Below are 22,107 nucleotides of genomic sequence, written 5' to 3' on the forward strand. Positions count from 1 at the left end.
TACATTTTTTTTAACAATTCACATAGTTTACATGAAAAAATACAAGCTCAACTCTTTAACAAGATTCCAAAATAGACTCAGAGATCCAAGGGGAAAAGCATGTTTTATTATCCATATATCAATTACCTCTAATTTTAGCCCAAAATATTAAAGGACCAAGTGGGGTGGGGTAAAGTTAGTATTCTCAGCAGACTTCAAAGTGACATGATTATCATGATTACTTTGTTTAATTATAATTTCTCTTTTTAATCTTAAAAATCATATTTCCAAATATAGGCATTTTTAATTGTCAATTACTGGAAACCAGAGACCAAATTCAACTTTTTAGGGGTTTTACAAGAGGCCATGGATAAAGAATATGAACGGCTCCCAGCTCCAGTCTTATGCTACTTTAAAGGCACATGGCATATTAAGATCTGCTCTAGAATGGTGTGTTCAACCAGGAAATAATGTACAATGTATCTTGGATTTTTTTAATAGATTAAAAATGAAGGCATAATATATTTATAAATATATACCTATATAAAACTTATGCAACAACCTGTCAACATTTTAAAGTTAAGCATTTGCATTCAAATAATGTGGCCATATTAAATCTGGTTAACGTGTGGCATGTTTAACTTCGTAAAAGTCCACTAATGAATTGGGGGTGAGGGAAAGAAGAACACCCAGTGTAGAGATCTAGATAAAGTTTAAATACTCTTTTAAATGCCCGGTTTACATCATGTCTTCCTGACATCATTGGTTTTTCAGCAAGAACTCTTCATATTTAACTGTGTAAAATGCCTAGTTGAATTTTGCATACTATTTAGAATGACAGGTGTCTCTTGCAACATCTACATAACATAAGGACATAACATAAGAAAAGCCTGCTGGATGGGCCAAGGGCCCATCTAGTTCAGTTTCCTGCTCTCAGAGAGGCCAACCAGGTGTTTTTCAGAAACCAGCAAGTGGGATTCAAGCACAAAAGCACTCTCCCCTCCTGTAGTTTCCAGCAGCTGGCAATCAGAAGCACTGCTGCCACCAACTGTGGATGTTGAGCATAGCCATCATGACTAGTAGCCATTGACATCCCTCTCCTCCATACATTTGTTTAATCCTCTTTTAAAGCCATCTAAGTTGGTGGACTTGAGTGGCGCTGTAGGTTAAACCACAGAGCCTAGGACTTGCCGATCAGGAGGTCGGCGGTTCGAATCCCCGCGACGGGGTGAGCTCCCGTTGCTCGGTCCCTGCTCCTGCCAACCTAGCAGTTTGAAAGCACCTCAAAGTGAAAGTAGATAAATAGGTACCGCTCCGGCGGGAAGGTAAACGGCGTCGTGCACTGCTCTGGTTCGCCAGAAGCGGCTTAGTCATGCTGGCCACATGACCGGGAAGCTGTACGCCGGCTCCCTCGGCCAATAAAGCGAGATGAGCACCACAACCCCAGAGTTGGCCACGACCGGACCTAATGGTCAGGGGTCCCTTTACCTTTACCTTTACGTTGGTGGACATCATTGCCTCCTGGGAGAACAAGTGCCACAGTTTAACTATGCACAGCATATAATAAAAAATATATATGCTGAGGCTCTAAAGAAGTAATTTCATGTGGTATTAACTGCACTAATATAAGAATATACTAAATAATAGCACATAATATGGTGATCTTCACCCATTCCACAAAAACTGGTGAAATTAGAGAACATAGAGAATGCTCATTCTTTCTAGAGGTCATGAAGGAAAGAGTCTTAGGTTGTTGCAGAAAATGCACAGAACTATAAAAAGAGAAGCTTTTGACACTAATGCCAATTATTACATGAGAAATCTTCAAAACATTCCCCCTTGGGGTAACTCCAGCTCCAGCGACTTTAATGTAAATAAATTTGAACCAATGGCAAATGTTCTGAAAATTTCATTCTGTTCATATTAAGTCTTTCTGCTATCATTCCCCTTCTATTATCACTCATTAATCTCTTCTAATGAGCACATATATCTGCACTTTCCATTGAGGAGGGAAGGAGTTGTTTTAAAAAGAAATCTACAAGCAGCAATAGCTTAATAAATAGACTGACTAGGCATAAATCTGATACCAACACTATTGGCACACAGTAACATCCTTGATGGATTCCCAAAATGTACATGCAATATGCATAAACAATATTATTTCAAGCATAATCAGGGAATCATGGCATTGCCTAAGTAATAAATAGAATAAAAAAATTAAAGATTATTCACAGAAAAATTAGTGGTAAAATCACGTATGTAGGTATATAGGAGCTCAAAATAGTTTACAACCATAAGCAGCAAATTGGTCCTTCATTGTAAACCAATCAAAGTCTTTGTCCAGAATTAACTGCTTACATGTTATCTCATGCCAATAAACAAAATCCAAGAGACTGAACACAAGTATTCTCAAGCACATACAGAACTCTTGAATGCTGCCATGTTCAAAAGCATGTTAATTTAAAAGATATTTACATAACATGAAAAATATTAAAAACTTCATTTTAACTGTGATTTCTTGAAAGCATATTTCCTGGGTGAAAATGATTTTTCTTGGCTTCTAAACAAGCAACACGACTGTTAATTACAGCTGAGACGAGTGGTTTCTGTTGTGAAAAACGTGCCCAAATAAGGCTTGAATAGTGTTGGTTTCATGACGTAAACATTTTAAGTAGCAGCCACTAGGCGGGTTTCTTTTCACAAACTGGCACAAAGTCATACATACAATCATTTGACTTCTTTTGTTAAGTCTTCAGAAATATCTGATGTGATGTCTTTAACTTGCAGTTTTAAATCAATATTTTCAAATGTTTGATCCATTTATTCTGCTGTTCCATTAATAATCTTGGACAGGAGCTAGTTCTGGCATAAGGTTTACTGTTACATTTGTATACAATTTGCTGACTAAGACAGTAGGTGTATATAGCAGATTATTCAACCCATCAATGTACTGACGCTCTCGGGAATATCTTAATAGTTTATACCTGTGGAGAGCAAAAGTAAGGAGTAAAAGTAAAAGCTATGGAAAGTCATGTTTAATTGGCTACAATCTGAAAGTGACTTTCAGCCTTTAAACAAGCAGATAATTGTTTATCAAATGTAAACATATTCAAAATTAAAAAAACTTTGACGATATATGAACATACTTACACAGCACAACAACTTCAACAGTGCAACCATATACCTCTCTATTAGGAAGTAAGTCCTCTTGAATTCAATGGGGCTTACTTCCAGATATAGGCTAGTGGCCTATGGCTGGGAATATGTGAACACAAAATAAGCTAATGCTATTTAGTGCTTATTTTGACATCAGAACCAACCAATTCAAATCCTAGACCATCCATGGTGTTACTCAAGACATAAACCCCACTTGGATATTTTTCCACACACCCAAGAACAGGGGAGGTCCTGTCATGCCATCTTTATTGTGCTGACAGCCCTCCGTGAGTTTGAGTTCCACTCATGTGAAGAGGAGAAGGTCCTCTTCTTCTCATGAAAGATCACCACAGGAATTAGAACTGTGATCATTCAGGGTTTTAAATCGTATCTTCATCACACCGGGAATAACAATGGTATATATTCCACAATGATAAACCTGAGACATGTTTTGCATGTGAAGAAACTATATACATGAATAGTTGCAACTGTTATGTTTTGCAGCTAACAGCATAATATGCTGAAAACAAAGTCTCCTGTGAGCATTTTGACACTAAGTCATTTTTCTTACCGTCCTAAGAATTGAACTTCTCCTCGGTGATGATGAGGAATAGACTTATACTTCCCTAGCTCTCCTTCTGGTCTTGATACGTTGTATCCTACATAGTGAACCCTACAATTGAAATAGTTAACGTGTAAGAAAAACTTAAAATTTGTAAAGCCATTTTGACTGTGGTTGCAATCCTACGAACAATTTGCACAAACGGGAGTAAATCTTGTGGATGCAAGGTATCTTTGAGATATCCACCACAGTCAGACATTTTTAAACTGAACATACCGTATTTTTCGCCCTATAGGACGCACTTTTTCCCCTCCAAAAATGAAGGGGAAATGTGTGTGCATCCTATGGGGCGAATGCAGGCTTCAGGAAGCTATCCGCAAGTCTTGCAAGCCTGGCGGGAGATCCCGCGGGCTCGCAAGGCTTGCGGGCAGCAGCCTGCAGCCCAAAAGCTCAGGGGATAGCGGGGAGGCGGAGCGCCGACACCCCGTTATTCCCCGACCTGATCTGGAGGCTGGCGGGGGGGGGGGAGAAGCAAGCTTGCTTCTCACCCCCTGCCAGCCCCACAACCTTGGGAGATAGCGGGGAGGCAGAGCGCCGCCACCCCGCTATTGCCCGACCTGATCTGGAGGCTAGAGGGGGGGGAGAAGCAAGCTTGCTTCTCCCCCCCGCCAGCCCCACAACCTCGGGGGATAGCGGGGTGGCGGAGCGCCGCCACCCCGTTATTCTCCGACCTGATCTGGAGGCTGGCGGGGGGGGGAGAAGCAAGCTTGCTTCTCCCCCCCCCGCCAGCCCCACAAACTCGGGGGACAGCGGGGCAAGCCGCTGCCCCACGGAGGCTAGAGAGGCTGTCCCTGAAGGCAGAAGAGGGAGACGGAGCGCTCCGTCTCCCTCTTCTAGCTTGGGGATGGCTGCGCAAACCTGGGGGGGAAATAAAATTTTTTCCCTTGATTTCCCCCCAAAAAAACTAGGTGCGTCCTATGGGCCGGTGCGTCCTATAGGGAGAAAAATACGGTAGCTTATCTGGGCAGCTATGCAAAACATCGGAATGTGCAAGATTCATCCTGCAACATGTCTGTTTGTCTCTGACCTATACAGAACATGTATGTCTTTATTTTCATTTATTTTTAAGCTGTTAGGGAAGGGTAATAAACTTTGATTTACTTGTTCACTCTCGGATTATACTGAAAATCACATAAATGTTTTTAGACAACCTACTAAAGAGGAAATGTCATGAGAGAAACATTGGAAAGAGTCTTTAAAAACGCACATCTTCCAACTGACTGCAACTGCAAACTGGAAAAACAATAGTGAGACAGCAGGAACACTCAAAAGAATGGAAGAGTTTTCCAACATGCTGGCATCAGTTCCATCAGGCAGATCCAGTCACACTTTTCAAAACACGAGCAAAGGAGACATTTCTTTTGTTTATAGCCTACTTATTAACTAAAGAAAATTCTCCCAAACATATTCTGAGTTTACTTCACTTTTCAAACTTATCCTTATCCTAGTTGTTTCTTTAAAAAAGACTACCATCTGGACTGCCTAATAGGATGCCTTGTATGTAGAATGCTGTGTGTTGTGCCCCATCCTCAGATTGCTTTATAATGAAGGGCAGCATATAAATTTTAATAACAAATAACTTAATAGAAAATGCTTTGATGTGCCATTAAAGTGATAGGAATTAGCATGATGTTAAATGATTGTTAGATACTAATTTACAAGTGTCTAATAGGCACCTGCACATCTGAATAAATCTTCTATCTCAATGCCAGAAGATAACTTGAAAGTCACTTCCATCTAGGCGATCAACCTATACATTCTATAAACACTCACCTATTCCAGAGATCATCATCTTCTCCACCCCATCCCCAGAAAGCATTTGGAAATCCATTGATTTTTTTGAATTGTTCTATTGTTAGTCCACTTACACCACCAAAGAACTCATTGTATGGAAGACTGAAAATGACAGCAGGCAAATTTCATTTTCTTTAGTGCATTTAGGTAAAAAAAAAAAATTTCTTCCTACAACTTTCCACATTTGACAAACGATTAACCTTTTTGAAGAAATGAATACACCTTTTAAAATCAAAGCCTTCACAATTTTGTTAAATCAATTCAATAAACACAGAGGCCAAGTGTATTTCTACATGCTCATCTTACAGCTGTGTACAAACACACCATCTCATAGAAACCACACAAGGAAAACACTAACCACACAGTCAGGAGGTTGGATTTAGGCATATAAGTGTAAAATAAAGCTTTGGAAATATGGGCTGGGATTCATAGAATGGCACAACTAGCTCCATGAAAGCAGTGATGTTTTAGGAGCAGCCCCTATTCACATGTATTTAAAACAAAAATAAAGAGACTTTCAAAAGCAGGTTGTGATATGGCATGAGAATCTACTTTACAAAGCATAGGGGAGGAAGCAAAAATCATATTGGGTATGCACCTATAGAACCCAACCTTGCAAATGCAAGAAAAGAAGAGCAAGGAGGTATGATATAAAGCAGCTGAGCAATAAACATATGCAAGGTGTGAGGGAAAATGTAGGCTGAGAGCCATAGGAATAAAAGACAGCCATGAAGTAAATGGGCAGCTGAATCACAAAGACCAGGAGCTTTAGAAGATAGAAACTAAATCTGCCGTGGCCATTGCAAGATTAAGCCATGGGAACAGATTTTTAGGTAAGGGAGAAATGTAGTCAGAAGTGCATACATCACTGAGAAGAGATAGTTTTTTGTGATTTCATCTAGTAAGCAAGTTTTATTATGGGAGGGTTGTTTGTCAAAGAATGATAGGGAGTGACTTTCAGTCTATTTGCACAACAACGTAACTACATAGCTATGCCAATGCAATAAATGTCAATAAGGTTAACAAGGAAACTTCTTAGAGAGCCCAATTTCATGGAAAGGAAACTGCCTCAGTAAAGGGCTAGGTAATAAAACTGTACATATTTTGTCAATTAAAAGTGTTTTAAAACCTTCACATTTGCAAGTTAATGCTGAACTTTTGAGATATGAGATGTACCTCAAAGTAGTTACAGTCCAAAACACTTTCACTGCCATATCCATATTTATAATTACCAAATTCTATGCCAAAGCTTAAAAACCCATAGTCATATATAGAAGATATACAGAATGCATGAGCCTTTTAATCCATAGATCATCTGCATGAACTGCTTAACTTTTGTTATACACATATACTAACTTTTCTGTTTTATACTGTTTCAAGGAATGTCTAGTAGTACTAAATTTAACCCATACTTGTGGGACAGCAGGAGGAATGACTGACTTAAATATTTATTTTCCAGTGTTGTGCCATTTCCTAATGGCAAAGCTTTGTCTAATTGTAAACATTGGTTATAACTATAGAGATTCAGAATGAATTTTCTACAATCACAATTTAATTGAATTCATTACTTACATGTACATATATTTGTCCAGCTTTGCGGCGAAATGTCGTGGCATCTCACCACATCCATAATAATTTCGATCGTTTTCAGGTAAGTGATCCACATCATGAAAAATTACACAGTCCCAGTCACCATCCTTCATGGCTTCTTTAAAACCAATGTTGAAGAGCATTGCTCGGTTAAATGGCTGTGTCCCAGTCTTAATAAGAGGGGGGGAAGAGGTTAAGGCTGTAATCCTTACCCAGGAGTAAGCACCTTTGAATTCTATGGCACTTCTAGGCAATATGGTTAGGATAGTGCTGTAAATGTGTTAAATAAGAACTGACATAAAAGGATTGACTATTGACATAAGCTAGATATATACAAAACTTTAACATAAAAAGTTTTCTTAATATATAACGTTTGCTACTTCATAGCAAACATCCCCCTCCCATAAAATATTTGAGAAGTCCAAGCCCCCCAAAGCTGATGGACATTGCCATTTGAATGGTGTGTGTGACATGTCATGTGATTGATTGGGCAGGGCAGGGCTTACCCGGGACCCCCGCCCAAATATTTTAATCAAGTTGACACCCCTGGCTACATTCCTTCTAACAGCAGAGTAGCAGAAACATTGTTAAAGTCATAGTATGATATAATCATAAAATTGTAGAGTTGAAAGGGACCACGAGGGTCATCTAGTCCAACCCCACTGCAATGCAGGAATCTTTTGCCCGATGCCGATCTGGAACCCATGACCCTGAGAGAGACTCATGCTCTACTGACTGACTGATCACAGCGGATTTGGAACAACCCACAAAACCAGATATGCAATGCCACAGTTAAAATTATATAAACTAAGAGACAATCTTTTGAAGCAAAAGAATTAGTTTTTAATTCACCTGATTAAAGGAAACATTTTAAGGAATTTTGCCCAAACCTTGCAAGAGTAATATTTCTTGGGACTCAGCTAAAAGGTAAAGGTAAAGGACCCCTGACAGTTAAGTCCAGTCTCGAACAACTCTGGTTGCGGCGCTCATCTCACTTTACTGGCTGAGGGAGCTGGCATTTGTTCACAGAGAGTTTTTCTGGGTCATGTGGCCAGCATGACTAAGCCACATCTGGCGAAACCAGAGCAGAGCACTGAAACGCCGTTTACCTTCCCACCGGAGTGGTACCTATTTATCTACTTGCACTTTGACGTGCTTTCGAACTGCTAGGTTGGCAGGCGCTGGGACAGAGCAATGAGATCTCAACCCGTCACAACACTCCGATCGGCAAGCCCTAGGCTCAGTGGTTTAGACCACAGCCCCAGCCGGGACTCAGTTACACAGCTGCAAATAAAACGTTTTAAATGTGTTGTAAAGTGCAATATACAAATCTGACACTAGATGGTGACAGTGAGCTATGCAAAATTCAATGTATTTTTCAAAACATTTATTTTAAAAAAGCATTTTCATAGTGTTTTTTATATGTGTGTAGATTCCACCTTGGAAACCATGATTAACATAGATACAATGCATTATTTACAATAATATACCTATTTGAATTCATTCTAAAACAAATATAAAGCCGCTCACCTGTTCAACAACATAAAAAGCAAATTCCAGCCTTTGGTTTTGTAACACTGGTATCAGGTGTCGGAAAAATATTGGAAGATGTTCATGGCGATTCCGAAAAGGAATGAGTATTGCAACCTTCAAATACAATGAGTAAGTGCGTATAAGTATGTGTGCATTTGTTACCCTGCATCTATCATACATACAGTATTACTCTTAAACTACAGTTCAATGTCAGCTTCTGGTCTGAAAAACACAAATTATACATATACATAACATATACATTCTATATCATTCTGAAGATGTATTCCAGTATTGCAAAAGAAAAACCATGTCAAGACTGAGAAAATCACCTAGCTTTATTAGATCATGCTTCACATAGACTGAAACATTTAAGAAGTATTTTTAGATGTTAATAAAATATCATCTTCACCTTCACCTCACCTTCCACCGTGGTTTACAGTCCTTGGGTCTCCAATGACCACCTGGTTCAATGTCTAAATCTTTTGAAAATATCTTCTGAATTTCATCCAAACCAATTTCACTCATATTGACATCAATAAAGCCTCCTAAGTTGTGAAAAGAATGAAGTATTAATGTGAATTTAAAAAACCAACCTGAAGTTATTAATAATTATCACTTAAAATAGAACACTACTGTGATAAAACTAAAATATATAAACTCCATAGGTCAGGCATGGGGAACATCTGAAATACGGGCCAAATTAAGTGTGGGGCAGGTAAAAATGCAGCTACAAAACGAACAATTGGGAGCCTTTAAGAGCACTCCTTATTTTTCTTTGACATTTCTAATGTTTGGCAGCAAATGCAAGCCCTGCTAGAATTGGATCCACCCCAGAGCTTCCGAAAGCTTATTGCCACCAACTGCAACCCCCTTACAGCAGGGCTCTTCCTTTGCAGTCCCCATTTGAGTTCAAGCTATTAGTGTCATCGGCCCAGTCTTGTGGAACACTCTTCCAATAGAGATTCAACAGGATCATTCTATTTCAGAATGTTTCAATTTTGAAAGGTGGGCTGAAAACCTTTCTATTCCATCAGGCAATTTCCATAATAATTAGCTGATTTCTGATTTTAAAAAATGAAATCATATGGTTTTCACTGTATGGCCTTCCATACGTATAACTTTTGTAAACCACTCTGATATTTTTCATGAATAGTGGTTTATAAATATTTTTATTAATTAATAAAATAAATTGTGGTTAATTGCAGCAGTGGGTAAAAGTTCTCTCCTGCAAGATGACAGAATCCTCTAACTGAAAAGAACACTGCACCTGAATGCACTGCTTTCAAAAAATGAATTCTCGTAGCCAGCTCTGAACTGTGGTATGAACTTCCAAAACTTATTTTTCTACTAAACAGTTTTCATTATTAAAAATAAATAAATCTAACCTGTTTTTCTTCTACTTTGAGGATTCTAGTTATATAAATTATATCCATATTCATCTAAGAAATAGTTTTAATATAAATTATATCCATACTCATCTAGGAAATAATTTTAATACACTTTATTGAAGGAGACTATTTCAAAGCAATTTGTAGTAAAACAGATCATATGTCAAGGTGAACTTACTCATGTAGGGCAACTTTTCCGGACAAGGTTGGCTAGGAGAGTAAGTGAAATTTTCTGGAAGGTACATCACAGTTTGTGCAAGGTTATCACTTGAATTGTTGCCTTCAGGGTAATCTTCATAGAAAGAAATACAATTTCAATTTAAAAGAGAAAGAAAAAACAGAATTGTTTCTATGTTTATAAGGTAGCATTGCCATCTGCATATTATTTAATTTTAAAACATGTCTCTCATATACTTTCTGAGGAACTCAGAAAGATACAATAGAAAAACAAAATGCCAATGGAGTGATAAAGGGTTATGTCCTGAGAATGATGTTGTTCAATATCTTTATAAATGACTTGGATGAAGAAGAGTTTGGATTTGATATCCCACTTTATCACTACCCGAAGGAGTCTCAAAGCAGCTAACATTCTCCTTTCCCTTCCTCCCCCACAACAAACACTCTGTGAGGTGAGTGGGCTGAGAGACTTCAAAGAAGTGTGACTAGCCCAAGGTCACCCAGCAGCTGCATGTGGAGGAGCGGAGACACAAACCCGGTTCCCCAGATTACGAGTCCAGTGCTCTTAACCACTACACCACATCAACAATTTCCTTTCTATTAATCATCTGTTTCTGACATTACAATGTTTTTGGGGCCAGATTAAGGTTTTTCTGATTGTCTGGACATTTTAAAAGGTTTACATTTGTCTTTAGTTTGTCTTTATTTGTTTTCAGCTGCTGTTGTTTAGTTTGTATTCTTCTATGTTTTGCATTTATTGGGTTCTATTCTTGCTGCTCTTATTCTATTCTTATTCCAATCTTATTGTACGCTATTCTAGGATCTATTTCATGGCCATTTTAGAAATTTTTACAATAAACAAAAGCATTGTAATCTACGGTTCACTCAACAGATGGTTATGAAAATGTTCTAAGATAAAAAACGAAAAGCATAACGTTCTTACCTGTGCCATTTAAAGTAGCATTTTTATTAGTGTACAGCCTGATCATATGCCCTATTGTTTTCACATTTTCTTTCAGCATTATACCTCGTGCTTGAACCATAAATAGATACGTATTTGCTGTTGAGAGATGAAATATCATTCAAAATTGGCTTCAATTTGAAACTGAAACTATAAATGTTACTCATTATTGCACAATTACATGATTGACAAATATAATAATATATATAGTCATTTCCAAATATAAATTAAGGCACTGAAAAAAAGGGGGAAAGCTGTGGAACCTCAATAACAGTTGGAAGTGAAATGTACAAAGTTCAATATTCAGTGTAGAGTACCTGTCTTTTTCTTCACTAACTCTGAAAAGAATCAATTAAATATGAGAACATGGTAATATATTTTTTGAACTTACTTTATGCAAAGGAAAGAAGGAAGGAGGAATTACTTATAAGCCTGACATCTGGCATCTCTCTGTTTTAAAAAGTGATGGATGCAGTCAGCATTGACAATGCTGGCACATTCTGTCAAATAATATACCGTATTTTTTGCTCTATAAGATGCACCTTTTCCCTCCTAAAAAGTAAGGAGAAATGTGTGTGCATCTTATGGAGCGAATGCAAGCTGCGCAGCTATCCCAGAAGCCAGAACAGCGAGAGGGATCGCTGCGCAGCGCTTCCTCTCACTGTTCTAGCTTCTGGCTTAGCCGCACACAGCCTCTTCAGGGCAGCGGGGAGCCTTCGTCCCGCTGCCCTGAAGAGGCTGCACGGCTATCCCAGAAGCCAGAACAGTGAGAGGGAGCGCTGCGCAGCGATCCCTCTTGCTGTTCTGGCTTCTGGGATTCAGATTTTTTTTTCTTGTTTTCCTCCTCCAAAAACTAGGTGCGTCTTATAGAGCGAAAAATACAGTATATGAAAGCAGAGAAGAGAGCCATACCATCAGATGTGCTTCTGCATGCCCCTGTATCATGATACAACAGTGACATTATAATGAGGAAGCATGAGAATATGAAAAGAGCCTGCTGAATCAGGCCAATGGGTCCCTCTAGTCTGGCATTCTGCTTTCACAGTGGTCAACCAGATGCTTATGGGAAACCTGCATAATAAGTTTGCCAACCCGCTGTCATGATTTCTTCTTATGCCATTTTCTCTTCCCAAGAGAAAAAAACACATTGTTGCTTGATTTATGTGGCTACTGGCATGCCACAGGACAACCATGCAAAAGCTGGATATGAATCAGGCCCAACTGTACATAAAAATATTATTTACCCAAAGCAGCCTTTGTTGTAACATAAATTGTAAGAAGAACTCAAACTGTGTTTTCAGCTAGTTAAAATGTCAATGCTAGTATCAAGAATGCAAAATATCACATAAACTAGTTGGACATGTGTAAGTTTGGTCCATGTCATTTTAGATATCCCGTAATCCAGAATTATTATCCCGAATGTAAACATGGAAACAAATTTAGGTCTGGATTCAACTCACGAGTCATGTGAATGGAAGCCTGCACAAGGACTTCCATTAGCGTAACAGGGCTTTCTCCCCATTCCCCTGTGAGCCCCCTGCACACACACCTCAAATTAGTTTGAGGGGGTCAGGAGAACCCCCAGAACAGCACACAGTGGGAGGAGACAGAAGATCATTCCATCTGGCAAACTGAAAAGCTTGTGCTGATAGAACTTTTGCCATAGCACTACAATGAATTTCTTCCTTAGTTACCACAGCAAAACACTTCAATATGGTAACCAAATCACACATCACAACCAAAGAAAAGGTAAGGAGGTATTATAAAGTCATGAGGCTTTCACAACTAGATTATTGTTACTTAAATCAATTAAACTTGTTATTGCACCACTGCACTGTAGTTTAATCCACAGGCAGACATCCTCTAAGGAAACATATTCCCTTTGAAACCAACGTGAAATCAATTTTGTTCAATTAGTAATTAAAGGGTGCTGTATAAAGAAATGTGAACTTGATTTTAAAAATAGGTAGCCATTCCACAATATGAAAGTTCAGTGCAAGTAAATATTAGGACTTACGCCAGAAAAGAAAGATTCATTTTCCTACTGAACACTATGCACTATCATGAATACTGATACATCCTAAATCATATAAGATCTTCTCAATTTTATATTCTCCCTTTTTGAGACAAGTTCATATCCAAATCTATTTCCAGATTTCCTACTTAACTGTACCAAGAAGCATATGAAGTAATCACTTCTGTTTGAAGGTAGTTTATGTCCATTTTTTTTTAAGTGTCAACTAGTGGATGGTCTCCTGATGTTTGTTGTCCTCTACTGCAGGTGTGTAGTCTAATTTGTGGTGCTGGGCCAGAAAGAGGGGATTTTTTTTGTGTGCCATCCACCCCACTGCCCTTCAACCTTCCTAACTAAACTCACATAGCTTGTCTGACATGTGGTGCTGGAGAACCCTTTTATGGTGGTGTTGGGAAACTTAATATTCAGGCTAAGGCTGCCACAAATGGGCCAGCTAAGGACCACATGGCCTCTGTGACAACCATGGGGCTGTCTCACTGCATCAGTGGTCCAACAAATGTGGGTGGGCACTCTCAACCTAGTCTTGCCATAGAGCAGGTTGGAGGCTTGCTGTTAGTCTGTTGTCATGGGTGGATCATTCTCTGGTTGAGCTAAATGTAGTAACTCCACTCCGCAAGGGTTAGTTCACCCTCAAAGACCAATGGAACCAGATGGATTCCTGAGTGCCCTGGGGGATTTTCTGGCTGACATGGTTGGTGCCCCTTTCAAGGCTCTTGTCTTACTGTAGAATGATGAGAAGTAGAACCACCAAAACAATCGCTCCTGAATGCCCTTGCCATTACTGTGGGGCATGTAGATCACCTTGGTATTTCAGGTACACAGGAGGATTGGTGACTAGAGTCAGAGTTGGAGCCAGTCCAATGGAGGCATCTAGAGAACTGTCAGTTCCATCTATACTGGATCAGTTTAGATTACTGTACTGTGAGAAGGTGGCCCACCTTAGCTTCTCAGAGCTAGCCTTAGGGCAGTGTTGGCCAAACCTGGGTCTCCAGCTGTTTCTGAACAACAACTTCCATCATCCCTAGCTAACAGGACCAGTGGTCAGGAATGATGGGAATTGTAGTCCCAAAACAGCTGGAGACCCAGGTTTGGCCAATACTGCCCTAGGGGATTGACAGGGTGGATCCATGGAGTGACAAATACTTCATTGGAGAAGGGAAAGAAAGAAATTGCCTTTAAAGAGACAGTGGAGCACCACCTCTTTAAAAAGACTCTCATCTAAGATGTCAAAAGCCAGGCTAAACAGGTATTGCCTTCAGCACTCACCAAAAGCTGTACAAAGAAGATGCTGGATGCACCTCTGTGGACAGTTCCACAACTTAGGCGCTGCTACAGAGAATGTCCTCTTTTGGGAGACTACATCCGGAACCAATATGGCCCCTCTGTTGATCTTAACACCTGAAGGGGGACTGTAGGGAAGGAGGTGGTCTTTCAGGTATTTGGTGCCCAAGTCATTTAGGGCAGAGCTGCCCCAGACAGGGCAGGTGAAGCAACTGCTTCAGGCAGCAGAAGCCTCCCAGGCAGCACTCCCTGCCCTGCCACTTCCACCATCGGGGCTGAATTGGGGAAAAATTGAAGCCATTTTGGGCAAAATCTTTCCCAAAATTGTGCCATTTCTCCACCCATGTCAGATGAGGCAGGGTGCGTGGTGGCAGCAGAGCAGATAGGGCAGCAGGAGCCAAGCAGGTGGTGCCAGGAGCAGCAGCAGCAGCAGCAAGGCAAATTGGAACTTTCCATTTCACCTCAAGTAGTGAATTGGGATGCGCCACCCCTGATTTAGGAATTTAGGAACTAATGAGAGTACAGTCGTACCTTGGTTCTCGAGCAGAATGCGTTCCAGGAGTCTGTTTGACTCCCGTAACCGTTCAAAAACCAAGGTGCGGATTCCGATTGGCTGCATGAGTGTCCTGCAGCCAATCAGAAGCTGCAGAAGCCACGCCAAATGTTCAGCTTCCCAAAACCAGAACATTCACTTCGTTCAAGAGCCGAAATATACAAGTTCCAAGGCATTCGGCAACCAAGGTACGACTGTACCTTGAAATGAGTCCAGAAGTGAAATGGCAACCAGTGCAGCTGTTTTAAAACAGGAGTTATGAGAGATCTAAATGGAACCCCACCCAGTAATCTTGCTGTTGTAATTTGGACCAAGTGAAGTTTTCAAATCATCTACAAGTGGATTAATGTAGTAGATGTGGCCACAATATTTTTCACAGAAGGAATTGTTTTTAAATGACTGCTATAGAGTATTTGTGTGGAAAGGCTGAGAACTCAGGCTTTATAGAAATAAAATGTAAGATTGTCCAAAGCTCTCTCAGCATAATTGCATGGGCTGTTCGCATTAGAAACTATGTCACAAGCACTGTCCAACACACTCCCATAACCCACAAGTCTTACATATTCAAGTGTCATAATGAGCAGAAGAGTGGATCGGATTTCATCACCAACTAGAATTACCAAACGGAATGCAGGTAAAACTGGTATTTTCTTTTGTTAGAAGCCCTACTCCTGTAATAGCATAACAGACAAGTGTGCATCTCTCACAACACAAGGACAAGAACAATCCATCCCTTTGAAAACATATGTACTTCCAAAATGCATTTATTGACTGTGTACACACAGGAATGTTTGACCACCGTATGCTTTGCCATTCACCCAACACAATGAAACTGCATCAGTGTAGCATGTCAATTTATGAGTTCACACTTCTGCATTTCTCACTCAACACCTGCAGCATCAGGTAATAATGACTTGCAAGTGTGAGATCAGCCACCACAAGATCAAACAACATAGACTTTTTGATCATCGGCTCCTAGTACAATCTCAAACATAATGTTTTTCAATAGAGAATCACATGTGAGGAGGAAAGAAAAAACACGCATGTGCACATGTATGAATGAACCAAGTCCCTGGTGAATCCTTGGAGCCGTTTTGGAACAACATGCCCTTTAATCCCACCCACCGACCTTGAAAAAACGCAAGCCGGGGATCCCTTCTTACCTATTCCGGGTGCCACATAAATGAAATACAGGCAAGAGGAGGAGAAGGAAAAGAAGAAGAGAAAGACGAAAATCGAGCGGTTGGAGACTCGCAGCGCCTTCGTGAAGAGAGACATCCTCCTGTTCCGGGGCAGAGAGGCAGGCCACCCCCCTCCCTCCCACCGGCTGCAAGTGGCGGCTGCGCTTCCCAGGCTTGAAGGTGCAAACTCCACCCCCACCAAAATGAAAATAAAGAAAAAGCAGGCTGCCCACAGACTGGATGCCAAGCCAAACCACCAGCTGCTAAGACAGACCACGAAGCCAAGAGCGAGGCCTCGGGAGAGCAGGAAGCCCCACCAGCGGGGACGGACTCCCAGGCATGGTCAGCGGGGCGAGGGTATCCCACACAGGATGGGCCAACCTGGGGACGGAGAGAAGGTCCGGCGCGCGGGGGGGGGGGCACAGACAGAACGAAGCGGAGGGCGGGAAGGGGGGCAGCGCGCGCCACCCCAAAGGGAGGCGTCAAGGAAAAGGGCGAGCGCCCGCAGCCGTGAAGGGAGGAGGGCGATGCTTCATGACGCAGGTGAAAGACGCTGAGGAAAGTGGGAGGGGGTGTCGTTGTGGTCCCTCTAGGCCGCCCCCACCTCCCTGCAGTCCGAACTTGGCGCTCCCCCTGTGAGGCGGGAAGGAGAGGTGTCTCAGCAACGCCTCCTGAGGGGAAGCTGCTGCCGTTTGGCTCCGGGTCCTCTCAGCCCACCGGAAGCCCCCGCTGCTGGTTCCTTGGCCGACGCTGCCCGCCTCGCCATCCTGCCGCAGGCTGGGAGCGGTTGCCGTCCGGGCATCCCTAGCCGCTTTCTCTCCGCTCGGCTTGCTGCTCTTTCCCTTTTCCCGAGGACCGCCTCCTCCCACCAGCAGGTCTCTCTCGGACTGCGGCGGTGGAGGGGAAGTGCGGGGTGCCCGGGGTGGCGCGCGCGGGGGGGGGGGCTCCACGGCGTGACGAAGGGGAACTGCAGAACTTCGTGTCGCGCGGGTGGCGGCGGGGGATGATGGGGGTGGGGAGCGCGCGCCGCTCACGCTCGCGTGGGTTGGAAAGGCGGGCGGGTGCGAGGAAGGAAGCGCGCGCCGGCCCGCTCCCCGGGCCAATGCGGAACCTGCGACGAAAGGAGAGCCCTTCTTAGTCCAGCATCCCGTTCTCACATTGGCGAACCAAATGCCTGTGGGGAGCCTGGAAGCAGAACCCAGCACAAGATTTTGCAGAGGCACTAAAAACTACTTAAAAAAAAAAGAATAGGGAAAATAAAACCTTAGAATGGGTGGGGACCCAAACGTCACAGTGAGGACTAAGCATACTCAGTATGCATGAGTATGCAAAGCTCAGTGACTGGGGAGGATGCAATGGAAAACCAGAAGGTTTTCACATATACAGTTGTACCTCAGGTTAAGTACTTAATTCGTTCCGGAGGTCCGTTCTTAACCTGAAACTGTTCTTAACCTGAAGCACCACTTTAGCTAATGGGGCCTCCCGCTGCTGCCGCGCCGCCGGAGCACAATTTCTGTTCTCATCCTGAAGCAAAGTTCTTAACCTGAAGCACTATTTCTGGGTTAGCGGAGTCTGTAACATGAAGCGTATGTATCCTGAAGTGTATGTAACCTGAGGTAGCACTGTACTAGCATGACTATAACCAACAAAAAAATGTGTGTGGAGCCCCCACAGATAGAAAAGTTTCCCCACTGAAGATAGGCTCCTAACACTAGACAAGAATTAACTCACTCATTCCCACTGCCTACCTATCATGTGTTTAATTAACCCCATTTGGAACACTTGAAGAGGGGTAAGCAGTGCTTAAGACGTCAATCTGATCAATTTACCTTTTCTAATTAGAAGGAGAGGAAGAACAGAGTGAAATATCACAGAAACTGGGCAGCTAGGATTGAAAGCATTGCCAATATTTGATACTACCACTAGATGTCACCATTTTAACATACGTACTCCAAAGTTTTATAAAGAACAATATGTTTTGTTTTACCTTTGAAAACTTGCAGTAATCTTTTCTGTAGTTATCAAAGCAGTACTATTGTCAGCACATACAAATGAAGATCAGATCTATATACCGTATTTTTTGCTCTATAAGACTCACTTTTTCCCTCTTAAAAAGTAAGGGGAAATGTGTGTGCGTCTTATGGAGCGAATGCAGGCTGCACAGCTATCCCAGAAGCCAGAACAGCAAGAGGGATTGCTGCTTTCACTGCGCAGCGATCCCTCTTGCTGTTCTGGCTTCTGAGATTCAGAATATTTTTTTTCTTGTTTTCCTCCTCCAAAAACTAGGTGTGTCTTGTGGTCTGGTGCATCTTATAGAGCGAAAAATACAGTAGTTTGATAATCATTTTTGAAATATGCAGCCCTCCTTTTTCGCATGCTGCTTATAGGAAATGAAACTCTAAGAAATGATGTGACAGGACAGGAGGGAGATAGAGACTGACACAGACAGTTCTGCAACCCAAAGTCCTCTGGTTACTCTGCACTAAGAGGAGATAATAGACATTCTGGAATTTTGAGCTGAGGGAATCTGTGTTTTTCATTGAAGAAAACAGAGGTTTTATCTATTGGGATGTGAGTATGGCAGCACTCACTTTTTGTAAGGCCCTGTAAGTTCAATCAAAAGGGATGGTATTGCACAGTGCATTTCCCCTTTTTTCTTTTTAAAGAGGTGCAGGACTCACCATGAACACCTCCCTTGTTCTCTGATAATGGCAATGGTATTTTGAAGTCAGCAGTACCTGAACTACTGCGGTCAAGCTCTCTCAGTCCAGGAACAGTAGCAACTGTCACACCAGGCACAGCTGGTAAAGGACATTTCTAGCCATTGAGGCCACATCAGCCCTGTACACAACCTATTCCTTGAAAATCTGGAAGGAGAACCGTCAGACAAGATGCACTCATTTATTCTAAGCACGGCTCTAAACTAAAGTTTCTCATCTGCAACATCCTTCGTACTTCCCAACTCCACGTGAGCTTTGCAATTGGAGATCATCAGCTAGTCCCTAGTGGAGTGCTAAAAAAAGAAAGCAAATTCCTGAAGGCTTTTATTTTCCACTGAGAGTAAACATCTCTAGGTGCTCATGACAGTATCCCATAATTGCCAACACGTGAGATTTCACTGACATGCAAGTGAGAGGGTATAAATAACTTTTTTTTTCTACCAAGAACACTTATTAATTATCCATGAGGAGAAATGTAGGTTGAGCATGTGCCTTGACTTCATAGGCTGTGACGTTCATTCAGCAGCCACCGTCCGACACGAGTGACAGGTGGCTCCACGTGCCTGCCTGAAATGTTCCTCCAGCAGAGGACATGTTGTGGATAAAAGTAATGCAAGCACCGGAAGGCAACCTTTAAATTCGTGAGTGGGAGGAGAGAAAATACAACCTTCCTTAACATGAAAGAGGCAAGGCCTTTCCTGGTAGCAAATTCATTCAGCTTTCATCCACATCAATTCAGAAGCAGAGTTTCTATTAATAGCATTTTGTGCTCTTCGGAGCACTAGAAGGCTAGGGTCTGCTTCACCCTGCATTAAATATCTAACAGATATTTTACCACACACATAGCACAGTGTGCATAATGAAATAGATGCACATGGATTTGTCACCTGTGATCAGTCTTCACCTATGATTCCTGCAGTTTCCTACATAGAAGTGTATTCACTGCAGGAAATTAATCTTATGTGAAGTGGAACAGTAGAACACTGAGGAAACAATAAAATAATCTTGTCAGATTTAAGGATACTCTTTCCATCTCTACGTGGCACTGAATTATGCCGTGATTTCTCACCCTTCCTTGTTGCATGAATAGTGGAATTTATATAAATTATGGGCTGTGTGTTTCAATTGGCTACAAAGCTAAGTTGATATGAAGTCAGGGGTTTCTGGACTTAGGGAGTGGGTGTGGCTGAGCCAGCCCAGGATCCACTGTTTGCCAAATAAATCCCACTACCACCACATGATGGCATTAGGCAAGAATAACCTACTTCACAGGGCTGCTGTGAAGAGAAAATGGGGAGAAGCATGTACTGTACACCACTGTGAGCTCCTTGGATGGAAGGCTGGATATATATATATATAATAATAATAATCTTAAATAAATATTGTTAATATTTTGCCAAAGTACTTAATCCGTTTAAATCCAGTCATTCCATACTAGAATCTCCCTCTGAAAATCCTTTGTTTAAAAAATGGCAGCTTTCAGGTCAGTTTTGGTGTGTACTGGGATGCTGAAATCATCTCACCATGCTTTATTGATATTACCATTTACATTGTGAGATTTATGTCTTACTCTTTTGACTTGTATCTTTTTATTCTGTTTAATGCAGGCTAGCAGGTGATAGCATGTATTCCACCTGAAAGTGAATAAACAGTGTTGTATCAGATATTACTAGATCCTGTAGCAGAGTTGTCTGGGTACATATGAGGACAGAGTTAGCATGTAGGCTTGTTGCTAGGTTTAGTCCCTGCGTTTGTTAGTCTGCTGTGTGACTGAGTGGCTGTTGCTTGTAAGTATTGTAAATTAGGAATATATGTATAACCATGAGCTGTCCTAAATAAATAAATAATCTATAGATCAGATCGGATCCAGCTATTGAGCTGGTAACCCGTGCCTCAGCAATGCCTCTTCAGACTGTGAAGGTTCACATGTTCCCCCATGAAAAACAGCATTGCCGCCTGATCTGCTGTTTATTGCTGTGTACGCAACACAAAGCACATTTGAAGCACGTTTTTTACCTCAAAGCAGGGATGCCAACTTGAACAAAACACTGGGGGGCACAGGTAACCCTCACCATACATAATGGATCACATGACGCAGTGCAGGCACACCATTTCAATGGCAATGTCCATCAACTTTGGGGGGCTCAACTCCCTCAAATATTTTATTGGGAGAGCAGAGCTCCCTTGGCTCCTGGGAGTTGGCTCCTATGCCTCAAAGAATTTTGGGCAATGTAGTTTGTTGCTGGGAATTGTAACTGTGACAGGTGAACTAGAATGCCCAGAATTCTTAAAGGGGGTGGGGAAGTATCTCGAATGTACTTTAAAGGTATAGTGTGTACATAGCCTATCTGTAGATCAGAAAGGTTTTGGGTTGGGGGGGGCGAGTTGTGTGGGGTTTTTTGCTTACTTCTGCATAAAGTTTTCTCTTTGCCCTTCTGAACACTGGTGCCTGATCAAGTTAGGAAGTATATGCTCACAAAAAACACTTCTGTGGCCATATTCCTAGGTGGAAGAATAACCGGCCAATGGAGATAGGTGTCGTGTTTATAGTTCCTCCCCTTATTCTGTTATTACGGTTGTCCACATGTGGTGTAGTGTGGTGTAGTGGTTAAGAGCGGTAGACTCGTAATCTGGTAAACCGGGTTCGCTTCTCTGCTCCTCCACATGCAGCTGCTGGGTGACCTTGGGCCAGTCACACTACTCTGAAGTCTCTCAGCCCCACTCACCTCACAGAGTGTTTGTTGTGGGGGAGGAAGGGAAAGGAGAATGTTAGCCGCTTTGAGACTCCTTTGGGTAGTGATAAAGTGGGATATCAAATCCAAACTCTTCTTCTTCTGTTAGAGAATATGTGCTAACACTGAGCTAATTCAGGCAGAAGAGCTGGGTTTAGTCTCCCCTATGCCACACCAGATTGTTTAATGGTATGAATACCAAACAGGGCTATGTGCGTATGCATCCCTTTTCAGTCGATGCAATCATTTGTACCAGGATGTGTCTCTTTGCAACATTCCTTTTGAGTTTTTCCCTTTCGTTGGGCCAAAAAAATGTGGAAAATGCAACATACAATTGTGATATAAATCAACACAACTCCACTGAAGAACCTCTCTTTAATTTAGCAAGACTGCAGAATCAGTACA

At 41.7% G+C, this 22,107-nt stretch overlaps 1 protein-coding gene across 2 annotated transcripts; it reads right to left on the reverse strand.

The window, feature by feature from the left end:
• Positions 1 to 1,393: 1,393 nt before the first annotated feature.
• On the reverse strand, positions 1,394 to 17,275 carry B4GALT6 (beta-1,4-galactosyltransferase 6). Of its 2 annotated transcripts, XM_083623050.1 has the most exons (9): positions 16,233 to 17,275; positions 11,183 to 11,299; positions 10,241 to 10,354; positions 9,095 to 9,219; positions 8,672 to 8,788; positions 7,124 to 7,311; positions 5,531 to 5,653; positions 3,707 to 3,808; positions 1,396 to 2,963 (listed from the first exon to the last, which is right to left on the reverse strand). In XM_083623050.1, the coding sequence occupies exons 1-9, from the start codon at positions 16,345 to 16,347 to the stop codon at positions 2,816 to 2,818; spliced, it is 1,149 nt and encodes a 382-aa protein (XP_083479176.1). In that variant the 5' UTR covers positions 16,348 to 17,275; the 3' UTR covers positions 1,396 to 2,815. The 2 variants fall into 2 exon arrangements, with proteins under 2 accessions (XP_083479177.1, XP_083479176.1); XM_083623051.1 differs by lacking the exon at positions 5,531 to 5,653 and having other exon boundaries at positions 1,394 to 2,963; positions 16,233 to 16,648.
• Between the last annotated feature and the right edge of the window lie 4,832 nt (positions 17,276 to 22,107).

Source organism: Podarcis filfolensis, assembly GCF_964270895.1.
Source record: "Podarcis filfolensis genome assembly, chromosome: 7".
Lineage (NCBI taxonomy): Eukaryota > Metazoa > Chordata > Lepidosauria > Squamata > Lacertidae > Podarcis > Podarcis filfolensis.

What these genes read in the sequence shown, in the direction of transcription:
- B4GALT6 (XM_083623050.1), bottom strand. Translation starts at nt 16,347, where the DNA reads ATGTCTCTCTTCACGAAGGCGCTGCGAGTCTCCAACCGCTCGATTTTC. An exon ending in ACTGTAAACCACGGTGGAAG is followed by an intron (nt 8,789 to 9,094) that starts GTGAGGTGAAGG and finishes TTGTATTTGAAG; the next exon opens with GTTGCAATACTCATTCCTTT. An exon ending in CTGGACAAATATATGTACAT is followed by an intron (nt 5,654 to 7,123) that starts GTAAGTAATGAA and finishes TGTCATTTTCAG; the next exon opens with TCTTCCATACAATGAGTTCT.